Genomic DNA, 13315 nt, shown 5'->3' on the forward strand with positions numbered 1-13315 from the left:
GCACATACTCACATGCACAAGTTGCTATAGCTGCAGTACATTCAGCCTATGTGTTGACTAATTGTGAAAGAAGTTAAAGATAAAGAAACAAAGAATAAAAGAATATAGAAGGGGGGTCAAACAGACAGAAAGAAAGAGAAAGGGCAGTGTCTTTAATCCTCTGGGACTGCTTTTTAGCTGGACTAGTCTTAGGAGAGAGGATAAGAGAAAGAGAGAGAGGAGAAAACGATGACGAGTTGGTGGACTCAGGGAGTCAACTTGATGTCCTCAATCCAGCTAAATCCCCCATACCCTTATGTCTGCCTCAACAGCAACACACACACCACCCAGTGCTGACCATAAAAATAGTCTTATACATACTTCTATTCACCTTGCACACATTTAGTGACTTCCCTTTCACATACCCACTGACCCTTATCTTGGCGGCTGAGTAAGAAGATATTTTGTGGAGCTGTGACAGTTATAAATTTAGCAGTATGTCACATTTTGGTTTTATCCGCAGATTTGGATCAGTGAATGAAACTGAACAGCAAAAAGGCCATCATCATGGCACTGTGCTTTGGCCTGTGGCACTGCATTCAAGACCTGTTGTCATGATTGGCAAGATGTGTGGTGGTGTGGCTTTACAACAGCGTACCCTTGTGGGATTTTTTGTTGTAATGTCAAATGCGTGACTTTAATTTGAAGCTACAAAGAGCATTGTTAATTGTGGAGATGAGGCGAGAAAATGTAGTGTTAAAAGTGCTAGTTTTTGTAGCTGATGCCTGGACTAGATCTGACTGGACTGGACCAGAACCCCCCACCCCCACCCCCACCCACGTCTGTGTTCTGTGTGTAGCACATTTGCTCAGGATTAATGAAATTTGTGTCTCGCTCAAATTTATTGACCAAATCCTAGGAATTATCTGGAGATATCATTAAAACATAATGGGTCTCCATGCTGAGCAGCTAGATGAGCCTCCCCAATTTGAACCCAAAATGCTATCAGAGCTCTCATTAATGCTTTTCTCTGCAGACTACATAATTTAGGAAGAGGAGGAACAGAAAAGCAAGGATTCATTTGGAGACAAAAAGGACCCAGATTAATGCGATGCTGATTCACACCCTGCTAATATAATTAGGCGGCATCTGTAATTGGTGAAATGACAGCACAGGCAACTTCTGCTATTTTTCTAAGAGGACCCCAGGTAATACCAGGGGGACAAGGCTGAGATGGCATAACGATGACAGGTTACCTCTCTCAAAATGAAACAAAGGTGATCCTTCAGCCATTACCTACAGAAGCTTTATTTATTTAAGAGGAAAATATGTTTAAACGTGTCTCATGCTAAGCAGATAGCTAAGGCACCATTTGCCTATCATGCGTAGGAAGCCATTTGTGTGATAATTATTGGAGCTGTACTATATGGTGCTGTTGTTTTGGATAAGTGTGAAAAGATTTCTTAATATATCAAATGTTTTGCCCATAGAAAAAATAACCTGACAAATAATTAAGTTCTAAGAAAGTGGAAATAATCAGTGACACATTTGATATAGTCCTCTTACAATGGGTTTCATCAGTAGTAACATGGCAGAGTGTCACAGATTTTGAGCAATGAATCATCTGCATAACTCACATGATATTGGGTTGTATATTATGCACTATTTCTGTTTCTGTTTTTCAGTTGTTATCTGTGTGCAACAGTGGCATTTTGTGATTTGTGTAATAGAAAACACTATGCTCAATTAACTTTAGTCCCTGTCAGAGCAATGGCAACAGATATAATTTCCTCTGATTAATTAACCATGGCAGTGCACTAAGCACTCAAGTCAGTGCAGAGGCTTTATTCAGTGACAGATGCAAAACTTATAATCTCAAACTGTGACAAAGTGACATCCACTGACTTTCACTGGCAATTGCCTGTTTGTTTGGGGAATGTCTCTGAGTCTCCACAGAGTGCTCTCTGGCACATCTGTTTCAGAAACCACAACTGATAAGAACAATAGTTTGCTGTGATTTTATGGCCACACACCTTCATTTAGACTGGGAGGGAGCAGTTTCTTGTACATCTCACTGCTTCTGTTTCCATCATTTTGTCACAGCATGATAATAATGATCTGGTACTAGAATTCTGTTTTCCTTTGACCTCCACTACGCAAAGGTCAAAGCACAGCATAAGGCCTTTGAATCAGGTAGGAACTTGGTATCTTGCTTGGCAAAATCTGGACGCCATCCAGTAGTTTAAGCTTAGTTTCTGGGTTTTCCCCAGCTCTGTGGGAAGAGAATTGGTGGGATGAGTTTGCACAAAGCTAGTGCCTTCAGCATTAGCACACAGCCCCTTAAATAATTAACTTATAGTCGTGGGAATTTCCTTTATTATTACTTTCAGTTCAGACTTTTCATTTTATTCCTGTCGGTTGTCTTGTATTCTGAGATTAGATGAAACTCTGAGTGCTTATGTCCAAATGCCTGATTGATCTTGGAGTGTAAAAACTGCTCTATTTTGCCTTGTGGTGATCACGCAGTGTGAAAACATGACCACCCTCCTCCGCCTCTGTCTCTGTCTGTGACTCATGTTGCTTATCCTGTTGTCACTGATCTCAGTCTGTGTCCTGTAAACCATTGATCTCAGCTGTTTTCCCACGTTTGATCATTCCCTCTCTCTGGCTTTCAACCGCTTTCAACCCATTGCCTCCTTTGCCCTCAACACGCACACACACATGCATGCACAAACACGCAGAAAGACACATAAACACACACATTGAGAATACACTTAATGTCCATTCTCAAGCACTTAAGTATTTCCTGTCAGACACACACTCATCTGCAAGTCTGGGCATCGCCTTTCGCCCTCTCTTCTTCATGCACAGCTGATGCTGACACTGCTTTTTGACTCATGCACCAAACACTTACAAACATGCACACATGATGGGCAGATAGAGTAGTGGGGTAGAAAGAGAGAGAGAGAGGAGAATGCGTAAGAAGAGGAGAAGAGTAGGGAAAGGAATGGAGACACAAATGTGGAGGTGTAGGAAGGGTATGAATAGAAATAGACTGTGGGCAGAACAAATGAAGAGAGAGGAAAGCAAGTGGAAGAAGTTCAGAGTTTCCTCTGTCTGAAGGTGCACAAAATTGTCATGCATCAGATAAATTATATCCTTTTCTACAGTGACACAACACATCTGTAGTTACATGCAATTGTTATGATCAAACACTCAACTGATATTATAATACTTGAAGCTAAATAACTGTTTTTTTTTCATCCTGTCTTAAGAAACACGCAGTGCCATACAAATGTGTGTAGTGGGTGTGAGATATTTCTAGTTGGTAATTGACTGTGCATGTTTATGTATGAGGTCTCTGCCACAATGTAACCATAGCAGCGTGAAAAGCCTAGACATGTCCAACAATCCCAGAGAGGATGTGTGTTTTTTGGTGTGTGTCTGCAAGTGTACTGCTGTTGACTTGACTTGTATGTTCCAGAGGCCCTTGCTAGAACACAGGTATACTGCAGTGCTAAGGTACCACAGCACTAAAAGCTTATTTACAGCCTGTATAAATGTGTTATATTTGCATATGTGCTGCATGTTTGTGTTTTGGTGACAGAACCACAAATTGAAAGTTGAATCTGTGTCTGTATGTGTGTAGGCATGGGGGGGGGGGGGGGGTTTATATTATTAAGTATGTTTTTAATTGTAAATACCTCTAATTTGATTGATTCCCTTGACTTGTATCACTTCCACAGACAACTGCAACTACTGAAACCAAATCTCCTCAGTTCAAATAGACTGAGTCACAAACCACTTTTTCACAATGCTTCCCATCCAAGATATTTTGCATGTCTCATCATACAGATGAAAACTCAAGTATTTCCTCAACTGGAAATGAGTCTGGTTTCTCATCAAAAAGCCATTAGGCACACCATTGTATTGTTTTCTCTTGGCACTAGTTGCAAGTCAGCAGGCGCTGTGGCTTAGTTGGTTAAAGCGCCTGTCTAGTAAACAGGAGATCCTGGGTTCGAATCCCAGCAGTGCCTTTTCAGATATTGGCACAATTCTTGTATCAAAACCGGTCAGAGCGGAGTTCCAGTGGTGAATTACAATGTTGTAGTCATTCACACAACTCTTTGAAGTCTCTTCCATGTTTAATATGGCTTCAGGCAATAGGGGCCATTTGTTATCACCATGAAGGCCAGTGAATTGTCATTGAACTACATTATGGCTCCATGTATATAAGACAAGTAAATTTGCTTTCTTAGTGAAAGATCACAATCATAGCAAATAAACCACATAATTAAAGTTTGGCAACTTTGGTGAAATGCCTCTGCCACTGTCACATGTTTAATATTTGTTAAGGTGCCATAAGTCTATTCCCAAAATGCACTTGTTGCAGTAAAATGAGGGGATATTTTTCCCTTAGTGCATCACAGATGGGACCTGTCACACATCACACATCACAGACTGAATTAAAGATCGGACTGTGTACTGAACCTTAACTGGGGAACTGCATCTCCTACAATATTACATCTCATACATAATAAAGAAACCAGTGACAGATTTTACAACTTAAGTCAGAGGCAGTGATGAGTTTTGAAACAGGTGAATTTTGTCCTTGTGTTTGCACAGCATCTATGCTGGGGTGAGGTAAGAATTCTGGGAACTTGGCTGTGAAAGTGAGAACAGGAATGATAGACACAACTGTGTAGTGAGATGAGGCAAGAATGCTGAGAACATGGCTGTAACAGACTTATCTACCCAACAGACATATCTGCCCAGTCTGGTAGATGGTATGTGTTAGAGTTCTCTGTATTGTTGGCAGTTCTTTAGCAAATAAATTCTTGAATCCACAAGTCAGTTTTAGTCTCCTCTGTTGAGACACGACACATCCTAGCAGTGCTTTTAATGTTATCTTGTCAAATGTCTCTTAAGGAAACACAGTACCATGTCATGGCATAACAGATGCCTAATGTTAAAAGATCACTCTAAATGTACAAATTTGATTACGAGGTCATAAGATACAATTTAATATGTTGCTTTGATGCAACTCTATTGTGAGGCTCCCCTGAGCCTGAAGATTGCTTTTTGACATGTGCATTGACATGGCGCTGTGGCTTAGTTGGTTAAAGCGCCTGTCTAGTAAACAGGAGATCCTGGGTTCGAATCCCAGCAGTGCCTTTTCTGTAGGTCAGCATGAGTATACTCATATCAGTGTAATAACAGGGCTTTGTAGGAATTGTGGATCAGGTACAAAAACATCTGCGTGGCTCCAGTCATTTGTGATCACTGTTAAGGTATGTTCCATCTGCTGCCATTTATATGGCGCTGTGGCTTATATATCAGAGCAAACGAAAGTAGCTTCTTCTGAATACATGTGGTTCAGGTAAGGCAACCTAAAACACTTGGTCAAATATTTTTGCCACTGTGACATGGAATTGAGGGGATTTTTCTTCTCTCTCAGTGCATTACAGCTAGGGCCTGTCACAACTGATGGTAATCACTGATTCAATTAGAGATTGGTCTAGAGTGCACTGAACCTTTAATGGGGAATTACATTGTATATAATAATTCTCTCAGACTGTCGCACATTCCCGTATGTATTTACACATTAAAGCACTAATTTCATTTGTTATGAATAATGATCATCATGATCACTCCCTAGTGTGGATATGGCCATCTTAACTTAAGGTAATTAAGACACCTTAAGACAGACTTCCCTTTAGGTTTTCAGGAATTTCTCACTGAATTTAAACCTTTCTGTTTTGACCAGCTGATGTTAGATGGTTTAAAACTTGCGTTTTAGTTATTTGCACCCAACATAAGCTCTGGCAGCAAGCACAGAAGTTGCTCTTTCTTGTGCTCTTGTTGTGGCGCTGTGGCTTAGTTGGTTAAAGCGCCTGTCTAGTAAACAGGAGATCCTGGGTTCGAATCCCAGCAGTGCCTTTTCCACAGTCACAATTCTTGTATCAAAACCTATGAGGAAAATCTCTGACATTAATGTTTGTGTAATAAGTTCTCAATTGTAGCTACTCATTGGATGTCTTTAACATTAATAATATACCTAAACTCAAAGGTAAAAAAGGCATTTCATTTATCAAATAAAAATGCCAGTGGTTCTGGTTGGAGGCTTATGAAGGCTAATTATGCCTGAAATGTGGTCTGTTCTAAGTTTAAAGAGCCCATTGTTGATTAGTTTGTAAAACGTTTGTACATATAAATACAATATATCAGTTACATTTAATCACTGAAACTGTACAATTTCTCTGTTGCACACAAGAGGCCCTATACATAACAACAGAGCTTTGTCAGGGCTTTGTACTGGGTACGTTGATACTGACACGAAGAATAAAAACAGCTGTCACTGTCGATCTAGTTTTTGTAACTGAGCACACACATCTGTCCAACGGCAAGAAGAATGAGAACTTCAATGCCCTGAGTCAAGAGACAGTTTCCACTTTCCAGTTTTTACAGTCACACTTATGTCTCCAGTCATCAAATGTCATGTTGTACAGTAGGGTGACATTGTTCAGCTCATTTTCACAGAACAAATCACATGCATTTTGCAATTATGCAGAATTGTTCCTGTGTAGAATAAGTCTCTCTCATGGCAGTGTTTGAGTTACTCTTTTCTAGTTTAAACCAGTTTTAGATTCATTTTGAGGTTTGGAAGTATGTAGCATTTAATACAGGAATTTACTATTTTGTCAGATATGATCACATGTTTTTAGTTGCTTAAAGCTGAATCCTTTTCCATATGGTGTTTTCACTGCTCTTTGGAGCCAGCAGATTGTTACTGTCTGCTAATGTGGTTTTCAAGCGAATTTCAAAAGACCTGCCCCGTGTGAGGCTCGAACTCACGACCTTCAGATTATGAGACTGACGCGCTGCCTACTGCGCCAACGAGGCCTGCAGGGTTAGCCGAGCATGACTGCTTTAGACTGCAGATCCAGTCCTGAAGGGCGGGGGAGGAAGCATCTGTGTGATTGGGGGAGGGAGCGTGTCATATTTCAGCTGACATGCACGGGGGTGGAGTTAAACACTAAACACGTGCTCCAGCCTTTCACAGTAGATAATTGACAGTTGGAAACACTGCAGTTTTGTTTGCCTCTCCCTGTGCAGGATTAAAAAGACTCAGGTTCAGTCATGAAGAAATTCTCATGTCTCTTTTGAGCCATTAAAACCAGAAATCTAAAGCAGTCTCTGTTTTAGAAAACAGATTGAACACCGCAGCTTTTACACAAAATGATGCCTTGGGAAAAAAACAAGAAGCACTGCCCTATTTGTTTGGACTGTAATTAGCATAGAGAGAATTGGCAGTAATTATGCTGTCTATGCTTACAGTAAGTGTTGTCTTCCTTTCTGCGTCTTCCCCCCGCTGTTTCCCTTCCCTGTTGTTGCTTGATTGTAGCTGCTCACTCAGTCTGTTGTGTGGAGTTTATTTTAAACAGCACTGGTTTGGTGAGTTGCAATGTTATTTGAAATGAAATTCAGTGTGCACAGAGGATATATCCTTGGGCTACATATATTCCATGCTGTTTTAATGATTTAGCAAAAGGCCCTAGAGCAAACTCATTTGAGGAAAGCGATTTTAAATCCTTTAAGCCATGTTAAATTAACACCTAGCTAATAAAATACTGCTCTGTGCTTTCATGTTGTGGTTGATATTTTGATTGTGGGTGAGAACCAGTGATTTGAGCTTGATGCCTAGAGTCAGGAAAATGGTTTCCTCTCACATTAGGTTAATTTTAAATGGTGCACTATACTTCAATTGTCCAAGTTTTTTTTTTTTTCATTAGTGATTATTCAGCATAGGATTTCCCAGTCTATGTAGTGTTTTATGGCACCCAGTCTAGATTTGAGCCTCTTATATTTGCCAGTGCCAATCAAACAAGTCTGCCAAATCTTCTATTTATTGTTTCCCACATAATACAGATCTCAGGCCTGACAAAGAAATCACTTTTGCAAAAACCCTGGTCCAAATCTTCTCAATAAAACCTGAATATGTGATTGAAATTGGAGCTCTTGTGTTGGCTAGTGAGTCCTAAACATCTACATGTGAATGAACCAATAGAGAATGCTAATGATTAAAGTGATCTCTGAAACCACTTAGATCCTATGTCGCCATTTACATGTGAAAACATCTCCCATCTACACTAGTCGTAAAGATCTCCATCAACACTGACATTCAACACATTCCTGTTTTCAAACAACAGGTTTTAAAAAGTGATTTTTAACATGGCTTATAAATGCTACATGTCGACAAAAATTAACTGTAAAGCCTGCACTGAGATGTAAATCATATCATTAATTAATTTTATGCTGCTTTGTCATCTGAAACATTAAAACTTACAGTAAAATTCAAGCCTTATAAGATGGGACAGGAAGCCTAAGACTTGGTGCCCTGACTCAGTTTAACTTGATTTCTTAAATTCTGTTTTTCTTTAACAACATCAGTGTGTGGTGATTCAACGCAACATATTTGTTTTTTGGAAGCAGTTTTTTCGAGGTTGCCAAGCCTGAGAGTGTCCTTTCCTATTGCACCCTCATGGCGCTGTGGCTTAGTTGGTTAAAGCGCCTGTCTAGTAAACAGGAGATCCTGGGTTCGAATCCCAGCAGTGCCTTTATTGGAATTCAGCACTGTTGTACTTCTCTCCCTATAAGAAGCTTTACTTCGACTTTGTGTTCTTTCAGTGTTATGTATGTGATCTATAAATGTATCTTGTTATGCAATCTCTTTGAAAAGATTTGTTTTGCACAGTGAAGAGAAACACAACAAATCCAGTCACACAAAAGCACATACTTGCAAACAGCATCAGATACAACCCAGACATATCAAAGTATCATATTTAAATACAGATAGGTAAAATGTTTGTGCACCTGGTGAGGCCATCTCCATTATACATGCTGCCTCGTTCATTCAGCACACATGGCCAATACATTTATCTGTCTGTGTAATCATATATCTAATGTTATGTTTTTCATTCTGCACATTCCTGAGCTGTGATAAGAGCTTTCACTGTCTCTGCTGCCAGGATGTCGTGTGATGTTGAGAGGGCGAGGGGGACGTTTGTGGTTTTTGTTGGTCAGAACTGGAGCAAAAACAAAAAACAAAACAAAACAAAAAAACTATTGTGCAATAAAGACAGAGAAAAAAATGGTAAATTGTCTCTTGCATAATGAAGTCACAGAGTCCACTCCTAATATGCATAAGGAGACTGAACATGATTGATTGTTACGTTTTTTTTCAGTACAGAAACTATTTATGGCAAACATCAGATTTATAGAGTCTTCCTCCTGTCTTCTTCCTGCCTTTTCTTTTCACCTCCTTCAAACACTTAAAACAAATCTCTGTCTCTGTCTCTCTCCATAGGAGCTACAGCCTGAAGAAGGGACAGCTGGAGAGGGACTATGCACAGGTAAGACTGACTTGACTCAAATACACATATAGCTGCATGTTCTTGAAACTGATTGAAAACTGCCAGTTAGAATCTACAATGTTGGAGACTGTGAATGATGGAGGGGCCAACGGGAAATGCAGTTATCTCCCTGAATAACCAGTCAGACATACCAACTTCTACACATGTTGCAATGCAGCTTCCCTTCTTACATTATAAGCTAAACAGGTGGACAAATGTACAGGCTTTGATGGTGGATGTTGAAATTATGCGCACGGAAATACACTGATTTATGTGTTTGTTATATTTTTTTCATTAAACTCTATTTTGAGGTCGCCAACTTGAAGATTGCTATCACAGCCAGCTTTTCACTCTGCCTTCCAGTGTGGCTGGTTGGAACGACTATAAACACATTTGATTTCAGACATGGTTGTAAAGCATGTCTTAAGAACTACCTCTTTAAGACCATAAACATAAGCCTTTATGTGTTTGAACGAGGTTCAGTTCAGTAAGGTCCCTTTGTAATGAGGTTGTCTGAGCTTGAGGATAGCTTTTTTTTAAGAGCCTATTGGTGTGGCGCTGTGGCTTAGTTGGTTAAAGCGCCTGTCTAGTAAACAGGAGATCCTGGGTTCGAATCCCAGCAGTGCCTTTTCCACAGTCATGTTCAAATTGTAGATGAGGATTGACTTCCTCTCTCAACTGAACTGCTGTGTAAATGCTTTGATGCTGCAAGTTGAAATATTAACAGAGCAATTTGAGAATTTATGTGTTAAGGTGATTTTTGCCAGCTTTTGTGGTCAGAGATCATACTTTTTGATGCAAACAGGTGATCCTTGGTTCAAATCCCTGCAGTGTCTTTCCTGACAGTGCACCGCTCTTGTACGTGAGGAGATTGTGGTTAATGGAAAGGGAAATGTGATGTACCAAACTAATGTCAGTACATCAGTTTCAGAACCTTCCTAAAGTCTGACAACAAAGCTTAGAGGTTGTTACTCAGTTAAACTTGCCAGTTCTGCACATTTGTTACAGATTAAATTGAAATTGCTTAAACTGTGAAATTAATACTTAAGGGGGGTTTTGTTAAGGCAGCTGACCATAGCCAGAGTATGTGAGTAGCCAAACGCACCATTAAAGTTTAAGAAACTAAATAAAATGTTCAAATGTTCAAATTAAAGTCTTGAGCAATAGTTCAGTCCAACCTAAACTGCCTCTTTGCTTTGAATAGTTTTCCCCCCATGTGAGGCTTCAAGCAACAGTTAGGAAAAGCAGAACTGATAATTGGCAAAGCATTATGTAATTAGAGCACCTAATTTGAAGATAGCATGAGTTAATCCCTTTTTAACCCATAAGAGCCCAGACCCATTTCTCCTTTTAGAAAAATGATAAATTATCAATTATGGGGGATGTAAAACAGACTAAATGGATGAGATGTAAACAACATTTTATTTTTTTAAATAATTTTTTTTTTTTCTTGGGGACTGCATGAGTTAAAAGTCAATTATGAGGAACTTTTGACAACATTTAAAGAGTTGGTGGCACCTGTGTCACTGTGGGCTCTTATGGGTTAAGATTTGACCCCTTTTTTATGGTGTGAAAAACAGAATTGTGTTTTGTAAAATATTTTTTCTTCTAGTTTGTATTGTGCCAATTTAAATGGCACAAGCTCAGCTGCATCACATAGATACAGTACACAGTACAAATTTAGTCGGGGTAGCTGTATGTAGCATCGCCTCCAGTTTGTTGATGAAAATTAGAATGTACGGTTGATCACCTCACCTCGTTAAGATATGATTCAAATAAGATTTTGAGGGGAAGTACATACTTAAAGTGCAGTCAGCCTAGGTAAGGAGCTTTCTAAAATGAGACCTGCTGGTTTATTTTTGATTCATTCTTCAAATGAATAAAAACTCACACATGTGCTGCAGGCCACATTTGGTTTCACTTCCCATATCCCTGCTTGGTTATTCACAGATGATTCATTTTTTTTCTTTCTCTGTCTTTCTCTTTTCTTCCAGGCATTCTTTCTTGCTGTTTTCTGATTTATGAAATTCTGCAGAGTGATTGGGAGTCTTGTATGATTGAGACAGCAAAGGTTTTGCATGTAAATAAGCCCTATATCCACTCAGCAGTAGACTGTGTACCAATTTTTCAGTGTATACTGCTTCTTATTCTTGCCACTAGCAATTCCTCCTACCAAGCAGCCTTAAATGATCTCAGTAGTCTGAGTAAACCTTTCTGGCAGGCAGGATTTCACTCTCAAACCTCCCACTTCCAAACTAGAAGGTCTGGTCTGAGTGTTAGTTCATACAGCTACGGTCTGTCCTCCTGTTTTTCTTAGTGAGGGCTTAAAGCCAGATGGACTTAAGTAACAGTGTCTAAACTCAAAATGATGGAGTACTCATTCTGTATTCTTGGGGACATTGTGATTGGCATAATAATTTTACACAACTTTTAAATATTTTATGTTCAGAATAATTAATCAAATAGAAAATATGCAAATTAACTGATAATGAAATTGTCACCTGCAGCTTCATCTGCTGCTGGTCTTACATCAAGGAAAGAGTTATTTGTCAAACCTGCTTTAAAGCAACACAGTGTAACTTTTGCTAAGCAATATTACTCCGTGGTCCCACTCACTGAACTGAAACAAGGTGTAAAAAGGTGTATATTCTTAATAATCTGGCTTCTGGAGCCAGAGGTGTTGTTGCTATAACATCCAGGTCAGACTGTTTATAATTCTTGATATTTGCGAAGTGTCCTCGCTGGATATTGGAGATAAACCCTGGTTTTTAATGACTTCCAAGTCTTTTTAAATGATTTACAGTTTGGCATTACTCTTAAACTTGCCGGGGCTGATTTAGGCATTTTAAGCTGCTGATTATCACTCAGTTAATGAGAGATCATACCAGATAACCAAAGTTACATAGAGCGAGAACAGCCGTTTTGGACATGAAAGAGGCACTATTCTCCTTCTCACAAGTCACTGTGCCATCAAAATGATTTTGAAGTTGTTATTTTAAGGTAAAATAGTTACATAATATTGCTTTAAAATGCTGATTAGTAAGTGTATTTTAAGGTTTTACTTTTTTAAGGCAATGAAATTGAATTGCATTGAGTTAAGAAAATGTTAATGTTAATGAAACATAGCTGATCCCCTGAAACAGAAAATGACTTCGAGCTAAAGCGCCTTATCTTCAACTGTGTCATCGGTATTCAGACTTGAGGAAAGATATTTGTGTTCATATTTCTAAACACGGTGGGAATGACTGAAGAATGACTGCCTCCTTACCACAAAATTATTTTCACCCGTAAGACAGCCACTTTGTAGTGTGCTGCAGATTTGTCAGGACACACAAAACCAAAATACATTTCCCAGCAGAAGGCTGCGTCAGCACACTCCTCTTACTAAGCATTAGTTGAGCGGTGTCTAAGTAGAAACCAAGCAGGGCCTGTCGCCAACAATGTGAAAGACTGTCTGATTTCTATTATATTTTGATGCTGCTGAGCTTAAGCTCCCTTCACATGCACGTCCCCGCACACATCTGTACAGACACTCTGAAAAAGGCTCTTGGCTGCAAAATCCTCCTGTAGCTTAATGAAAAACATTCTAATGCATTATCCACCAGGCTCTTAACTACATATTAACATATTCACTTCATGCAGCTGTCCACACAAATAGCTCTTATTTGTAGCCCTAATATCCATATACATATACACATGAGAGGATGAGATGGAGACAAGGGAAGAGAGAGGAGAAAAGTGCTTGTGTGTGTGTCTTCATTTGCATGCGGTTTGAATGATTAAGTGTGAGTTTCCTGTGGTCAACCCCTCTGGTTTCAGACACTCATTATCTCCCCCTCTCTCTCCCTCTCCCTGTTATGCCTTTTCCCTGTCTCTCACTATTCTCCCTCAGCACTGTCTTGTTCACCTTAGAAATAGAGGTT

The 13315-nt window shown here is 39.5% G+C and overlaps 1 protein-coding gene and 6 non-coding genes across 7 annotated transcripts in view; 6 read left to right on the forward strand and 1 right to left on the reverse strand.

Moving 5' to 3' along the window:
• LOC108890867 (F-BAR and double SH3 domains protein 2) overlaps positions 1-13315 on the forward strand; it is a 59913-nt gene that overhangs the window by 6547 nt on the left and 40051 nt on the right. Inside the window, 1 exon segment of the mRNA XM_018687909.2 lies at positions 9347-9392. Coding sequence (XP_018543425.1) covers positions 9347-9392 — 46 coding nt within the window.
• trnat-agu (transfer RNA threonine (anticodon AGU)) lies at positions 3943-4016 on the forward strand. Its single transcript has one exon. It is a non-coding gene; the product is annotated as a tRNA-Thr (tRNA).
• Positions 5081-5154, forward strand: trnat-agu (transfer RNA threonine (anticodon AGU)). Its single transcript has one exon. It is a non-coding gene; the product is annotated as a tRNA-Thr (tRNA).
• Positions 5846-5919, forward strand: trnat-agu (transfer RNA threonine (anticodon AGU)). The gene has a single exon. It is a non-coding gene; the product is annotated as a tRNA-Thr (tRNA).
• trnam-cau (transfer RNA methionine (anticodon CAU)) lies at positions 6810-6882 on the reverse strand. Its single transcript has one exon. It is a non-coding gene; the product is annotated as a tRNA-Met (tRNA).
• On the forward strand, positions 8524-8597 carry trnat-agu (transfer RNA threonine (anticodon AGU)). The gene has a single exon. It is a non-coding gene; the product is annotated as a tRNA-Thr (tRNA).
• trnat-agu (transfer RNA threonine (anticodon AGU)) lies at positions 9947-10020 on the forward strand. Its single transcript has one exon. It is a non-coding gene; the product is annotated as a tRNA-Thr (tRNA).

This window comes from Lates calcarifer, linkage group LG21 (assembly GCF_001640805.2).
Source record: "Lates calcarifer isolate ASB-BC8 linkage group LG21, TLL_Latcal_v3, whole genome shotgun sequence".
Classification (NCBI taxonomy): Eukaryota; Metazoa; Chordata; class Actinopteri; family Centropomidae; genus Lates; species Lates calcarifer.